The 15802-nt window shown below is 38.1% G+C and overlaps 1 protein-coding gene across 4 annotated transcripts in view; it reads right to left on the bottom strand.

Moving 5' to 3' along the window:
- Positions 1-15802, bottom strand: part of gnai2a (guanine nucleotide binding protein (G protein), alpha inhibiting activity polypeptide 2a) — a 54573-nt gene that overhangs the window by 9417 nt on the left and 29354 nt on the right. For all 4 annotated transcript variants that reach the window (XM_079596565.1, XM_079596566.1, XM_079596567.1 and 1 more), the window contains 2 exons: positions 5460-5502; positions 3366-3507 (listed from right to left, as the gene is read on the bottom strand). In XM_079596565.1, coding sequence (XP_079452691.1) covers positions 3366-3507; positions 5460-5502 — 185 coding nt within the window. The remainder of the gene's footprint in view (positions 1-3365; positions 3508-5459; positions 5503-15802) is intronic.

Raw genomic sequence — 15802 nt, 5'->3', positions numbered from 1 at the left:
GAAGAGAAGAGAGAAAGAGAGAGAGAGAAAATTAGTAGTTACAGCGATCAGCCCCATGGGATGCTGTTTTCCACGTGTCTAAAGCACACTTCTCAAACTGTGACATATGGTTAACACATGCACTCACTCATATGGTTTAAAAGGTACACTGGCCGACGTTTCACTTCCTGTCTTCTGCACAGCTCTGCATTCTCAGTGTTTTTAAAATTGAGTAGTAACAGAGTCAAATCAAACATAGGGATGGATCAAGATGGTGATTTGTAAGGTCCGCTCCGCTAGTGTATTTAGAATGTTATCTTTTTTTTGGAATACATTGGATCTCTACTACCTGTCAGAAATCACTCAAATCTATAAACAGCAGGGCTGCACAATCAAGGGAAAAATATATAATTGCATTTTTTTTCTGATTAAAACAGATTTAAATTGCAATAAATAATATTTGTATATTACAGTAAAGCTGTAAAATTATAATACTAATATTCATGGCTCTTTAATTTCTTCATTTTCAAACCGTAAATCATCAAGCTTTTATTTTGGCAGAGAACCGCAGGAAGCAAAAGTTTATAAGTGCTTCTTAGTACAAGTTCGGGAAGATGGTTGGCACATGTTGCTTTCCCAGATGCTCATTATGAGTGACCCAAACTCAGAGCGGATGCAAAGATGAGTTCATGTGGAGCAGCATTTACTGTTAACTGAACTGCTTTGAGACACGGAAAACACTGCGACAAAAAAAAATAAGTCAAAAGAGATCTGTGCATTAAATCTTGCAGTTATTCATGGAGACTAATAGGCTATAATGCTAATGTTTTAATGTATTATTTTGTATGGTTAAATAAACAGATTTTTGCTATGGTACCAAAATTATTAGAGAACTGTTAGTTTGTCCATTAGATCGAAACATCTGAAAAAAATCCCAAACATTTATCCGCCCAGAGACCCTCCCCTCGAAGAAGTCAGGACAGAAGTGGTTGAAAGTGGACAAAAGAGAAGGATTAAAACACCAGGTGTAAATGGGTATGTGTCTGCATCATCAACTTGAGATCCAATCGACTAAAAAGCATCTTAATACCAGGTGTAAACAGGGCCTGGGGGCATCCTCACCAAGAAGAAATATAAACAAAGCATTCTAGTGCACTCTGACAAGAAAATAACAGGAAAAGACAACATTTGCTTCAAGTAAATGAAAACGTTTACTAGGGCTGGGTATTGACAAATTTCACAATTCGATTCAATTTGGTTTCACAAGCTACCAATTCGATTCGATTCTGATTAGATTAAATTCTATATACCGTATTGATTTAGTTGGGGCCTATCAGGTAGAGTACAATGAAAACCAGGGTTCCTCAAATCCCAAACACACCTGAACAAGCTAGTTAAGGTCTTCTAGAAAGTTACCAGAAAATGGCATGCGAGTGAAGATTTGGGAAAAGAAACAAGAGATTCTATGTCCAGTGAAATAACTAATGGAATATTGTTAAATTTGTCGATAATCGGGTGACCAGATCGCAAAATAGAATACAAAGCCATCAAAGCTTAAATTTAAGCTCTCATTCGTCATGAATCTAAACGTTTCCATGGCTGCGATGTAACATTTACTTGCTAACCTATTATTTATTTTGTAAACAAAGCTTTCGGTTTCACTCATGTCATAATATTCATGTAAAACAGCATTCAAATTTTTTTTTTAAGTGTTTTGCCGGACATTTTTCTAGCTGACTAACCAGTTTCTGGACGTTAAATGGCTTTTATGAGGTAAATGTGATGTTATGTGACAGTTTACAAGCCGTTTATTGATGCCTTTTTCACAGTTGAAACAGTGATTGAGCGACTACATGAGATTTCGGAGTTGTACTGTATCTTTTTTTAACACACCTTCTGATGTTCACTTCATTCATCTTTAGTTCGTGCTGTAACTAGTAGTAAAGCGGAAGAGATGATTGGTTCAACTGCGCTCCATGCAATCTTTCACGGCACATTAAAGAGCGCCAAAAAAGATGGCGATAGCTCAAGAGACGTCTAAGGTCTCACTCCAGTCTATGGGAAATTAGCCTAGTTTGCAGGTATGATATATACACCAAGGTTTAACACATTTTTATGTAATATGTAACCTCCACAAGATGTTTCTCCCAATACAGCCCTCGACCACCCCTGATAAATCCCACAGAAATGCATCTGATCGCTGTCTGGTGGACAAGACTCTTGAACTAGCTTACAGGGTTTCCTTAACAGACTAATCAACTAGTCGTTCAGACAACCCACTGAGACTTATCGATTTTAAAATACATAAATTAGCACATTCCTCATCAAACACACCATAAACAAGAAAGATTCACACTTGAGGAATGTCTCCAACAGATCTCCCTCTCTTACTAATTAAACGTGATGGAGAGATGTTGTTAGCTTCTCTCACAGCACTTTACAGCTCTAATCCCAGAGCGGAGACACAATCCATATCTCCCTTCATCCGTCTAATTAAACTACACACTGCTGCTACAAAAAAAAAAGAAAAAAAAGAATCTGTATTGTTTTAAAGAAGCCATATTCTTCACTTCATTTTCTGCATCATGAGTGCTGCTTTTTTAAGATGCTGTGACGAGTAAAAAGTCTTTTAAAAGACTCCTGCATCCTACTTCCTAACATTCAGACAGTGTTAACCCTGTAGATTCAGTGAATGACCGTAAATCTAGACTATCAATGATTCTAAAATATAGTGCAGATAAATCTGTGCTGATAGAGATCAGTGTTTCTCCAAAGCCTCAGGTGGATCAGATGCACTGAACATACTGCTGCCTTCAGGCTGTTCTCTAGACATCCTATATAGCAAGCTAACACTCACTTGCTCGTTCTCTTTTTTCCCTTACACTTTTCAAGTTTTGAGAATCGGTGCATAGACAGCAGAATAAAAGAGATTTATTGTGCAATGTTTGATCTGTTGTCTTTTACAGCACAAAAGCTGTAGTTTTCTTGGTCTTATTCTCATGTGGCCAGTGGACTGTTCATGCGAGAATGGATATCTCACAACAAGGAGGACAAGAGAAGGCTGGAATCACTATTTGTAACTGCCTAGCTTTATGCAATTTTTGCAGGTCACAGTGCACAAGTTTCATCATTCTAACAGAAAAAACAAGTTACATTTGAAAATTCTCAGGCTCGTAAAATACAGTTAAACCATTTTTAACAAGTTAATACTTTTATTCAGGAAGGATGCATTAAATTTATTAAAAGTGGCAGTTTAGACATTTTGAATGTTACAAAAGGATCATCTGAGGCTGGTGGGCCTCTGTACAGTGTTACACACAGGCTCAGATTTATCTCTGGGTGTGTGTGTGTGATTTATTTGGTGAGGTAATGCTGCGTGTACTCACCGCTCTGCCACTGTCGTCATATTCAATCTTGAGGTTGCTCATGGCTTTAATGATGGCCATGATGGACTGGATGGTGTTACTGTAGACCACCGCTCGATACTGCTTGCACTCTTCCTCCGAGTAGCCATCCTCATGGATAATCCTGCAAAACGGACACCCAGACGGTCAATCGATCAGTGTTGTACAAGATATTTAGCCATCATTGTTTTGATGTGATATTATACATTATATATACACACACATAACACATTCAATTGATAAAAAGTGACAGTAAAAATTGTTACCAAAAAAACTATTCAAAATAAATGCTGTTCTTTTGAACTTTCCATTTATAAAATAATTCTGAAAAAAAAGTATCATGGTTTACACAAAGATATTAAGCTTTTTCAATGTTTTCAACATCAATAATAAGAATACAGCAAATCATCATATTATAATGATTTCTGAAGGATCGTGTGACACTGAAGACTGGAGTAATGATGCTGAAAATTCAGCCTTGCATCACAGACATAAATTACATAATATATATGAAATCTAATATAATAAATAGACTTGTAATAAGAAGTTGTCAACTTGTAATAATATTTTACAGTTACACAAATATTCACAATATTAAAAAAATATTACTAACCCAAACTTTGAACGGAAGTGCATGTGTAAATGTTATAATAAATGTAAATATAAATGAATATAAATGTTAAATATTATTTTAAATTTCAGAAAAAGCAAACGATAAAAAATAAACAAATGGAAATATCAGGATGGCACAAAAGAGGAAGAGTTAAAAACATTAGATTTTAGCATTTGGATGTAATATAAAATGTATTCATATCGACAAGCCATTGCATTGGGCGGAACTGAATAGTCGCTGAATTGATTTGAAATTGCTGATGGGAATGGTCTTATGGATCTTTCTTTAATATTGTCAGCTCTGGCTCATGGAGATGTCAGAGAGCCAGTTCACTCTGTCACTCTTAGCATACAAATCACCTAAGGGGATTCTCTCGGGTATAACTAAGCACAACTAGCTTCTAGAGTAATTTTTTAATAATGTAATTCTATTATAACAGTATAAATGTTGCTATTGTGCCCCAGATCAGAGTGTGTGCGTGTCGGGATGCACTCAGTAATGAGATGGAGTAGTAAACGTTTTCCATCAGCGTGATTAGAGTGTAAAACTACTTTGGGAAACAGAGGCGCAAGAAGAGAAGCAGAGGTCAAGGTCAGATAAACAGTATTATCTGCTTCCAGGGGCCTGACTACACGCACACTCCCACATCCACAGCTGTTTATGAGAGCGTGAGCTAAGATGACATGCAAGTTAACAGCAGTTTCAGCCTTTAGTGTTATGGTTGCAAAAATCCTAATGTTAAATTCTGTCTAGGTAGGCAACTTGCTCGGTTTTGAGACGTACTATCTATCTGTAAGACCTGAAAACACTCCTCTCAAGTACACCAACAAGGCAAACACGATTTCATGTATTATTATTGTCACAAGGGGTGCTATAGCAAGAATTAATGTAAACTGTCTTCCATGATTGCTTTTTCGCTATTGTGAAATAAACTTGAACAACTTGCACTAATTAAAGTCGGCAATGAAAAAGAAATTCACCCCATTTATTCTCAAAAGGCATGTTATTGATCTTATTGTTAGTCATTCATCCATGCCTGCTTTTAATAAAAAAAAATTAAAAAAAACATAAAAATGTCAACTCGATCCTTCGGTTAAACAACAGTTTTCTCTGGTGATGTACGTTGAATTTATATTCCATTCTATTCAATTGACTAGCTAGCGGCCTTAGAACTGCTTCATTGAAGCTGTGAAAATGAAATGAATGATTCTAAACCAGACTTGGAGCTCAGGGGTTTGTGTACGAGTATGTGCACTTTTGAGTTCATTAATCAGGGGCAAAGAAAAAAAACTCTCAATGTGCCATGTGAACGAACGTGTGTGCGTATTTGAGTTATTTTCTTTTTCAAGATTTTCTAATTGTAGAGTTGCAGCTGCTCCCTCTCATATCATCCACACCAGCATTAACATCTGTCTGAAAGGGAGTAAGAGACTTTGAGGAGAGAAAATTGTCGATTCACTCACTTCATCTGTTTTACGATGGTGCTCTTCCCCGATTCTCCAGCACCTGTGACAGAAACACAAAACAAACAGGGTTAAAAAACACACTCATGCACCCATTTCATCTTCAGACAGGAAAGCAAGCACACAGTCACACAGTTTTTTTCCTCCGTCTAGTCCGAGTCTTAGTGCTAATGCCCAGCCTGCATCGTGTGTGTGTGCGTGTGTGTGTGTGTGTGTAGCCTATACTTCCAGTAACTCAAGTCTTGCTGACTTAGCAGTCGATCTTCAGCATTCCATTCTCTGCCAGACCTGGTGTTTATCAAGTTTGGCCTTTAATGGAGATGTCTGAGTGCTTCACAAACAGGAAACGAGGTCTTATCAATGTAATTTCCACAGGCCTGTGGGGGGCATGCTACTCATTTGGCATCTAACTCCCTCATTTGAGCATTATATAAACACACAAAACATAACGGCCGTCCACAAGAATCAAAAAGCTCCCACAAGCACCTACTAACATCTCAAAAACAAACATGCACACGTCAGACCAACGCATCAGATGCAGACTGGCACATTTGCGCTCAGGGAAACATGTTAGCGTCACATGACATGCAGCTCCGAGATAGAGCGCTGCCCCCGGCCGTCAGTCTGAGACCCTCTTACACAACTCTAAACCCAGCTTACGCTCTAAACTGAGCGGAAACCATGAAATGCTGCCCTCAAACTCCAATGAAACGGTATCAGAAGATAATAAAGAAATGAGTGTGTGTGGTAGGGATGGGCATTTCAAGAAAAAATTATATTCAAAGATCGCTGGGAGTTGTTTGCAAATCGCGTTCACTACTGCGAAGATTCTTTGCAGCCGAGTCCGACACTAGCTAAGTTTCCATCCACTTGTCAATCGAATTATCTGAAGTGCGGTAAAAAAACGTATGCGAATAAAGCTGGTGAAAGTGTGTTTCCATCCAACAGCTTTAAAGCGAATAAAACCCTGTGCGTAATGACGTCACATGCTGTTGTGCGATCAAATTGGTATATTGAATTGATTTGAGACATTTTAAGGTGTTTCCATTCATTTTCGCACAAAATCGCACAACATTCAAGCCAACATTTGCAAACAAAGTTTTGCTAGACAAAATGCAATTCATTATTTATTCGGCAAATAACGTTTCCATCAGCGTTTATCGCATAAGCCGTATATCGATCAAGATAAAATCCTATGAGACCAAACGCATTTCATTTGAATCTATATTCATGAAATTCAATCGAATTTTACTGTTTCCATAAGGCATTTTTCATTCGATATCACTTAATTTGGATAAAAACGTGTGGATGAAAACATAGCTACTGACACAGAAAACACTAGTTTATTAATAAACAATTAAAATGTCCCCTTGCTATATTTAACATTCATAATCATTACTTTTGCTGGTTCTTTTTGGCAAACCTTATGCGTGTGCTTGAGTGTGGAATAGGCTATATATTACGTAAACGCTCATTGTGGTTTAGTATTCTCTCCAGTTTATATTTAAGTAATTAAATTAATATAAATATGCGATTAGACTAATGGCTTAAATGAACAACTACTAAATCAACTAAAAAAAAAAAAAAAAAAAAAAAACTTTAGTCGTGGGCATACTTATTTCAAACATTTCCAAACCAGCATGTCATAAAGGGCATTCTGGGTTGAGCGAGCGGTCCTTCAAGTGTGAAATCTTCAGAAAGGCGCTCTCTGCTATGGAGTAAATATCACCATACATATATATATATATATATATATATGCCTATATGGTAATATTTCCAACAAGCTCTGAGACCATGTGTTCTTCTTTTGTTGTCTGAGAGTTGATTGACAGCTTTTAGGTGCGATATTTGCATCGCCACCCTTTGGTTACATGAACGCGTCACAGCCAAAAACAATATTTAGACAATCGCACAACTTATTCAATATTCTATAATTAAATCGACTAATCGAATATTCGAAAATCGTGACTCATCCCTAGTGTGTGGTAGGATCTCAAAAGATACTGAGTTCAAAATCCTGGTGTTAGCACACCTGTCAACATGTCACATTCACACACCCACTTTTCTATGTGAAGAGACAACTTCACACTTGAGCAGCTGGTGTCAACACCTAAAACATGCAAAATCAGATCTCCCACATCTTACAGAGACGGCAGCCGTTCAAACTTTAATTATGCAACAGTTTGCGGCTTTCATTTGAGAGATTTTTGCTGTTACTGCATGTTTAGAATGTTAGCATTGAAAGGTCATGAAACCCTAAAAAATTTTTTTTAAATCACAGATATGTACAATTTTGCACATCACTGAAAATGATATTCATTATGTTGATGTTTTTTGTTGTTGTATTTTTCTGGTTTAAAAAGCAAAATTGACAAAATTGGCTTTACAGAGCTCAAGCATTTAAAGAGTTTTGTTTATTTTACATGCCAACTGCAGTGATCGCGCTTTGGTGTGGATGGATATAGTTATCAATAAAATTATCTAAATAGTTGTTGTGATTCTTCTTAACGTTTTTTTTTATTTATTTTTTTTATCCAAATTTCTTCCTCTGACTTTTGATGATTATTTAAGAGTAGGAGCATGCAATCATGAGTATTTAAAAGGTTTTAATAAACAATTGAACACAAACGCAAGCTGTGAACTCCTATTGTGCTCAATCCCTTAGAGGACAGACAGGAGACGGGACGGCCCGCATGGGAAAATTAATGCCTGTATGAATCACCCCATCTATTGTGTATTTGTATTCACACAAGTAATGTTGTGCACCTGCAGGATGTGGCCGTGTATGTTTTAGTTATTGTCTGTGAATAAAACATCAGGCATTGGCGACACTTCCACGGAACACGCTTTAAACCATAACAAAAGACAAAAGGTCGTTGCATGAGCAGCACTCAACCGAACAGAAGTTGTGTGATGATTACCTGCAAAACTCTCTTTTAAAGGATCTTAGATGAGCTACACACTGAAGCATGCTACATCTCTCCCATTTGTCCAATTATGGTTATAGATCCTTTGTAGGGTCTCAGAACTGAAATTCGTGTGCCATCTCCCACAAAACTAATTTTAAACATTACCAGCGTTTCCACTGGGACAGTAATCGTGTTTATCCTGTTTCTAAGAGTATTTATTATATGGCCTGTTTTCACTTCATGAGCTAACGTCCAAAGCAATATGCACATCTTGGCCAGAATATTCACTTACAGTACTTTTTCCTTAAGAACAATAATAATAAAAAAATCCAAAGTGGTAAAGAAGATTAATATCCACAATTGATCAGTATCAGCATAACTTAAAAATAATTATCAGAAAGAAAGAAAAACAGCGGGATTTGCATTTTTCAGGGATGCACGATAATTATTTCACATTATGGCGATTTTTATAAAATAAAATCAAAAACTAAAGAGAATTTAGGCATCACAACATCATAATTTACAGCATAAAACAATTATCAAATTATTAGTGCTTTTAAAGATGAACTTTAAGTGAGAATGAGATGGAAACAAAGATGTAAAAAGAGAGGAAATGAGAGGCACAATTAAATAAATTAATAATAAAAACTCTACCAAAAATATTGGCCATTTCATGTTGACTCAAGACCTCCACATGTGCGCAAATGGCCTGGTATCAGGTGTTGTTTATGCTGTCCAAACACCTCAACGCATCACATGGTTGCGGTACCTCGGATCTGAGGGAAAGCGTGGGCTTGTGAATGACAGCATGGGCTACGCTAATGAGAGGTGCACCAATACAGTACAGCAATGTGCCAGTGAGCTCAGGTGTCTACTCCTGATCTGGGGCCAGTGTGTCTGGCTGAGTTTTTATGGTCATTATGGTCTGAGGCACACAGGTTCACAGTGCCGACAAGAATAATTCGGTTTTGTTGCTGCAGCTGCGACCCAGGTTACAGCAGTACACATCTGTCTCCGTCTGTCCACTCTGCTCGTCTTATTTTTTTAGGTTGGTCTTCGCCTAACCAGTTTTACGGTCTCTCAGCTCTCAACTTATGAAATCCTAAGCAAGTAAATTTACTTATTTAAAATGCTAAGATCATGTGTGTGATCAAACAGACTCAAGTTCTTGCTCTCTCGCTCTTACTTCATTCGTCCTTTGGGTTTTTGCATTCAATGCTCTAGAAGCTCACAGTTCTCCGCTCTTTGTGGCGCGGTTGCTAGGCATTAGCTCCTTTCTGCTCAAATTCTGGGAATCTCCAGGCCTTCACAAGCAGAGCGTGATCTCTCTGACTGTTCACTTAATAAATTCATCTCACTCTTCTCCGTTCTCTTCTGCTCTCTGGTACTAGTCTAATAATCTGAAGGGAGCCTTTATACAAAATACATTAAAAAAATTAAGCATACATGGGTAGTTAACAAAAAACCTGTCCATGAGCTTTTTTCCCCCCAATAAACAAGCATCAGAAATTAGGTTCTAATAAATATGAATGTGTCAGAGCTGTGGTGCAATGGGCTGTGCACATAAAATATATAAAAAGTATTGCATGTCACACCGCAGGAAGCCAACTTGCCCTAAATAATTAAATGTCAATTAGCCACATTTTACTTTTACCATCTTGAAGTCACATGCAGTTCCCTTTGTAATATAGTCTGAGGATCCATTAAACAAGACTTGAATGACTGAACTAAAAGCTTGAGAGCTGAAACACAAAACAAGCCATTTCCATTAGGTTTCTCTGTGCAGAGTGATGTTAAATGAACAAAAAGTCTTACTAAAAAAAACAACACTGCTTGCACTCGATGCAAGTTAACCGTTTCAACGTATTGGCCTGTGACTATCAATTAAAAAAACTTATGAATGATGTACTATTTGAAAAAATATAAGAACACCCTGACAAATGCACACTCACAAACCGAATACTTTGGATTAATGAAGCGATGGTTTAATAAGTGCAGAACATCTTTGCAGTGTCTCTTGGGCCATTTGAAATGTTACACGCCTGCTTAAACAACCGCTGGATAATGAATCGGCAATGACAGAGCTGTTCTGAAACCAGTCAAACACTTCTGGTGCGGTTGGCCCTGATCAATGCACCGGAGACTAGACCGCAGACTGATGATGCCCCGCAGATGCGCGAGTCTGATTGTTTTTATGCCCCCGTTTATATCTAGTAAATGGATAAAACTGTCAGCCGTTTATTGGGCTGTCTGAAATTTTTATTTGCCTGCTTATTTGATAGCCTTAATTTCTTCCCCAAGGTTGTTTTATCGCCCAGTGGTCATATCGATAGAGTTAGGAAATGTTGTTCTTAACAAGACTGAGACAAAAGTTCAAATGTGTCGCACATTTGTTTGGTGGTTTCACAAGCTATTGCACACATTCGTAATGCCTGAAACTCCAACACACACCATTCTTTGGTGACGTAGTGGGAAGTTTGTGTGTTCAGTAAACAAGCTTTTATTGGTCTGTGGGTGAGACACCTTCAAAACGGCTGCACCTGCTGTTCAACTGTGACACACACTAACTCTGTCAAAAACCTAGTGTGCTATAAGGCAGACAGCAAAGACAGCACCCTGAAATTGAGACTAAATTGTTGGAATCTTCTACACATTTCAGTGGAGTTTGATGTGAAAATGTGGCATAGAACATAATACTCCAAGTAGGATAAGAAGGGTAAAAATATATAGCACTCAAACATTAGAAATTTTGAAAATTGTTACTGATACTTGTCAATATATAATACTGTTCAAGTCGATTTTTTTTTAAACAAAAATATAAAAAATACATTGTTACAAAAAATTATATTTCAAATAAATTCTGTTTTTGTTTTTACAGAGACTGGCTACTGAGTACTGAGAAGACTGGACAAAGTCTTACTAAAATTACTCTGTTAGTTAATGGTTTCATCGCTAAAACAACCGCTGGATAGATAATGAATCGGCAATGACAGAGCTGTTCTGAAAACGGTCAAAGACTGTGTCCACAAACATGCCCAGTGTGAAAGCCCCCAAAGAAATATCTCTAAACCTAAAAGGAAATCCAGAAGCTCTGAAAACCACATTAGCGTGCACCTAACTCACATCTAAACAGCTTCCACAACATCTCACACGTGTGTATTAGTGGAAGTGTGATGTAACATATTGGGAAACGAAGAGTAGAAACAAAAGACTCTTTCCACGCTTGGCTCCTAAGATGCCAAAGAGAGTCACGTGGCCATTGTCCCAGAGTCCCGTTTCTTACAGTTTCCACCAGGGAGGGAAATCCATGCCAGTCCCGTCTGCTTGGGGCCATCCTGCTCCCTATAGCCCTTATGGAGCTACAAATGGTCAGTGTGTGTGTGTGTGTGTATATATGTATATCGGAGGGGGTGGAAAGAGAAGGACAAAGAGGCCAGTGTCAATGTGGCTCTGGTTGTGTGGACAGCAATGCCACTGTTTACCATCATTTAGGTCACAACAATTACAGCTGAACCAGCTTCACACACACACACACACACACACACACCCCTGTTAGAGCCTCAACACCCCAGGCCTCCATCAGCACCGCAAAACTCTTCATTCAAACAGAAAGGAAGCAGCAAACATGGACAGAATATAATAGCGCTTGCATGGGCCCACTGCACTATTAGGCTTATCGTGACAGAGGCGTTAACAGCCTCTAGTCCACAGCTGCATCAATCATTTTGGGTCCTTTAAAAAGTACAGCTCTGAAAGTTCAACAAAGTGCTGTGTCAGATTTTACAAGCTCAGCAGCAGCAGTAATGAACTCCTAATCGGGCTGTTTTCATGACTGAGATAATCGCCATTGAGTTGTTCTATAATTTAGGGTGCTTGGTTCTTTATTCCTAGCCTGCGGTCGGTCTTGGCTTTCTTGGGCTGCACCAACCAGTCTGGTCTGGTCTGATATGACAGGCTGTTCAGATGGTGTAATGTTTTAATATTCCAATTGTTTTTTCTACAGGCTTTTAAACCGACGGACTTTCTCCAGTCCTGTTTTCTGTTTGTGAGGTGAACAGTATTACCTTACACGACCGAGCGATGTCTAAACCACAGGAATGAAGAAGTTTAGCTTGTGGCATCTCACCAATGCTGCCATGACCACAAATATTATAATACCTGCAATGGTTAGAGGGTGGATCTCACAAAGAAATGACCAGGTCATACTTGACTCCAAAAATCAACAGAATAATTGAATTTTAATAATTAACAAAATCATTAAAATTCATTATATTATAACTAAATTATTCATTCAAATTATAATTTTCCATTTTTAGGACAAATTAAAACTACATTCTTAATACTGTAATAATGAAAATCATTTTTAAATGAAAAGCTGCTAAAACTAAATTCATTTCACGATGTGTAAACATTAAAATTTCTATAACCTTTTCATATTACAGTACAGAGAAGGAGATTTTTTAATTATTTTTACAGTAACAAGAAAAATTTATTTAAAACTGTCAAACATATCAATAAATATATCTCAATGGTCCTAAAAAATAAGCTTAATTTTCATCATTCAGAATGTATTTAATAATGCCGCTTTTATTGTTCTTGACCAGTTTCCTGAGATTCACCCTTGTGGGGAAGAGCCGAAATTCAATTTTCCCCAGTGCAGAGAAATACCAAAAGATGACGTGTTTTGACCCTTTGTGGTGAGACGGTTAAACAGTTAAGGTTAGATGTGGGTGGGGAGGAAGCAGGTCCTAGTTTAGGGAATAACGGAACAAAGGGTCTGAGCAGAAAGCATTTCCTCCAAATCCCATAAGGACACCGAGAGAGAGAAAGAGATATTGCCAGGAGTTCCTCCAGCCTCAAGCTCTTCCACGTCTGTGGTCGAACAGAGCCAGGATGCAGAAGGTCCAAACACTGAAAAAATTATTATTGATTAGAGGTGTGACGAGATTAAAATGTGACAAGATGTCTCGTCGAGGTGAAAAAGCGGTCTCGCGATATTGCCATGACGGAGTGTGAGGGTGAAATATGGGGTTAGAATATGTCACCGCTACCGCTACGTTTACATTGCGCCTCCAATGGCGTTTTACTTTTTATAGAAATAAAAACCATTTAATTCAGTTGGATAGCGGTTGCTTAAATTCCATCCAGCTCATCCCACATGAGTGGCAGATTTGTACGTAGTGCAGCAGGCTCATAAATCATGTACAGGAGAGAAGCCAGTCAGTTGAGTTTGTGGCAAAACCTTTTACAGTGCTGTAAAAGTTGTACAGTATTGTGGTCTTTTACTGCATATGATAATTCATACTCAGAAAGTAGAACTGATACGGCATTCATTACAAGATGATTAGTTAAAACATTTCAAATGCACATGCAGACTTTTGTCTAGTCATGTATTTCGTCATTGAGGATTTCTTAAAATCGTCTCATCACACCCCTATTATTGATTACGGTATAACTTTACCAGCCTAATAATTTTTATTAATAATTCAGAGATTAATCCAGAATGTAAAAATCAATGTCCAAAAGTTTGACATTTAAAGAAAAGATGAATTCATTTTCCATTCTTTGTCTTTCATCCACAAAGAGATGAAAACACATGGCATCTCGAGACTCATTTACTAAGAATACGGCTTACACCGCTGGATGGAGATGCCATAGAGAAATAAAGAAGAAAACACTAAACACATGAAAACACTAGCATAATGAGGCTGTCTTTGTTAAAGACACACTAAGATGGATTCTGGTCTCATGTTCCTCCTTCCATGAAAGTCTATGCATGCCTTCAATGAAATTATTTTTAGTGACCACAAGGTGAAAATTGTAGGTACCGGTACTTAGAAAAGTAATAGCATACCTAGTCTCCTCAAACAAACCACATGATTTGAAGTATCATGTCCATAGCAAAAAATGGTGCAAAACAAGTTATTGGCCAAAGCTGAATAGGAGTTAATGGTTTGTTCAACACAAATTTGTTAAAAATACAGTACTAAAGCTGAAGTCAATAAATCAGGGAGAAATCAATAAGACTCCAGGCAGTGTCTAGCATGAGCAGTGAGGTAGGGGTTCAAACTGAGCCTCACACAGACTTCAAGAGACAACTGAGAAAAAAAAAGCCCGAACTACCGTGTGTGCGAGTTACACAACAGCAATGACCTTAGATCGGTTTCATTTAGAAGCATGACGGTCATTCTCATGACCTGTGACCATGTGTACACTTCATCACATGCACTTTCAGAAACCCACATCATATGTGCCCTTGACAATCAAATCAAAACAATGAGGAAAAAACACAAAAAATAACTGAAAAATCAGATTATTCTCCAGCTGGAAGATCTGCATTTTCTTCCAGCCCATGAGATGTTTAATTAAAGAACCGCAGTGATGTCTAATGACTCTAACAGGTCCACTGAGAGGCGTGTTGATGTAAATAAAGTGCTTGGTTAGAGGTTATGCACGGAGTAATATCTATTAAACACCTGCCTTTGGGCCCTTGTGAATAAGACAGAGTGTGTATGCATGTTTGACTGGGCAAAGCATGACACTGGTCTCATTAATCTAGGCAGGCAGCAGAAGGACGGAGCATTGTGTTTGTGTGTGTGTGTGTGTGTGTGTGTGTGTGTGTGTGTGTGTGTGTGTGTGTGTGTGTGTGTGTGTGTGTGTGTGTGTGTGTGTGTGTGTGTGTGTGTGTGTGTGTGTGTGTGAGAGAGAGTCTCAAAGCAAGCAAGCAGTAGCCCAGAGGCCTTGAAGTTTTCTGGCAGACGGCAGATCTCCCCTGAGCTCTCCAGTCGAACTCATCTAAGAAACCCTCTCATCACATACTAAAACACATCAGCCACATCTAAAAGCTTTATATCCATCAGCGGGGAGCAAAACTTACTGACAACGAAACTATCACAAACAAACACACGTTGTTCTTCTCCCACTTTTGGTACCTATAGGCTCAGCATGCCCACAAATCGTTCACTTCGTCGACTGTTCATAGCATCAAAAAGAAAGTGCTTCCTCAAAACTATGGTATTGGGTATGAAAAAAGTAGGGTAAAAACATTCAGAAACTAAAAATACAAATCATAGTTGCATTACAATTTCAAAATCTCATCCATAAAAATTGGATGGATGGCCCGTAAATGGCATAAAAAAAAACTGTGGTTGTCAAACTGTTGGTTGAGAAGTTGTTCCTGTTAAAAGGCTGGTTACGCGACACTACCCTCAGAGTCAGCTCTCATCCGCTTAGCAACCATATAAGCAACAGTGCTGTTTGTGCCGATCGATACGTAAATGACAGTAAAAGGTTGGAGACTGCATCCCGTGCACTGGCAGAGGGGTCAGAAAGAGTTGATGTTAGAATAGGCAGAGTCTGTCTGTCAGATCAGTGCAGAAAATATGTTTTAGGTCTCTGCCGAGTATTCAGATCTCAGTTTCAAAAGTAGTTCTT

Source organism: Phoxinus phoxinus (assembly GCF_949152265.1).
Source record: "Phoxinus phoxinus genome assembly, chromosome: 22".
Lineage (NCBI taxonomy): Eukaryota > Metazoa > Chordata > Actinopteri > Cypriniformes > Leuciscidae > Phoxinus > Phoxinus phoxinus.
Note: the sequence above shows the minus strand (reverse complement) of the source record. Positions and strands in the feature narration are given on the sequence as shown.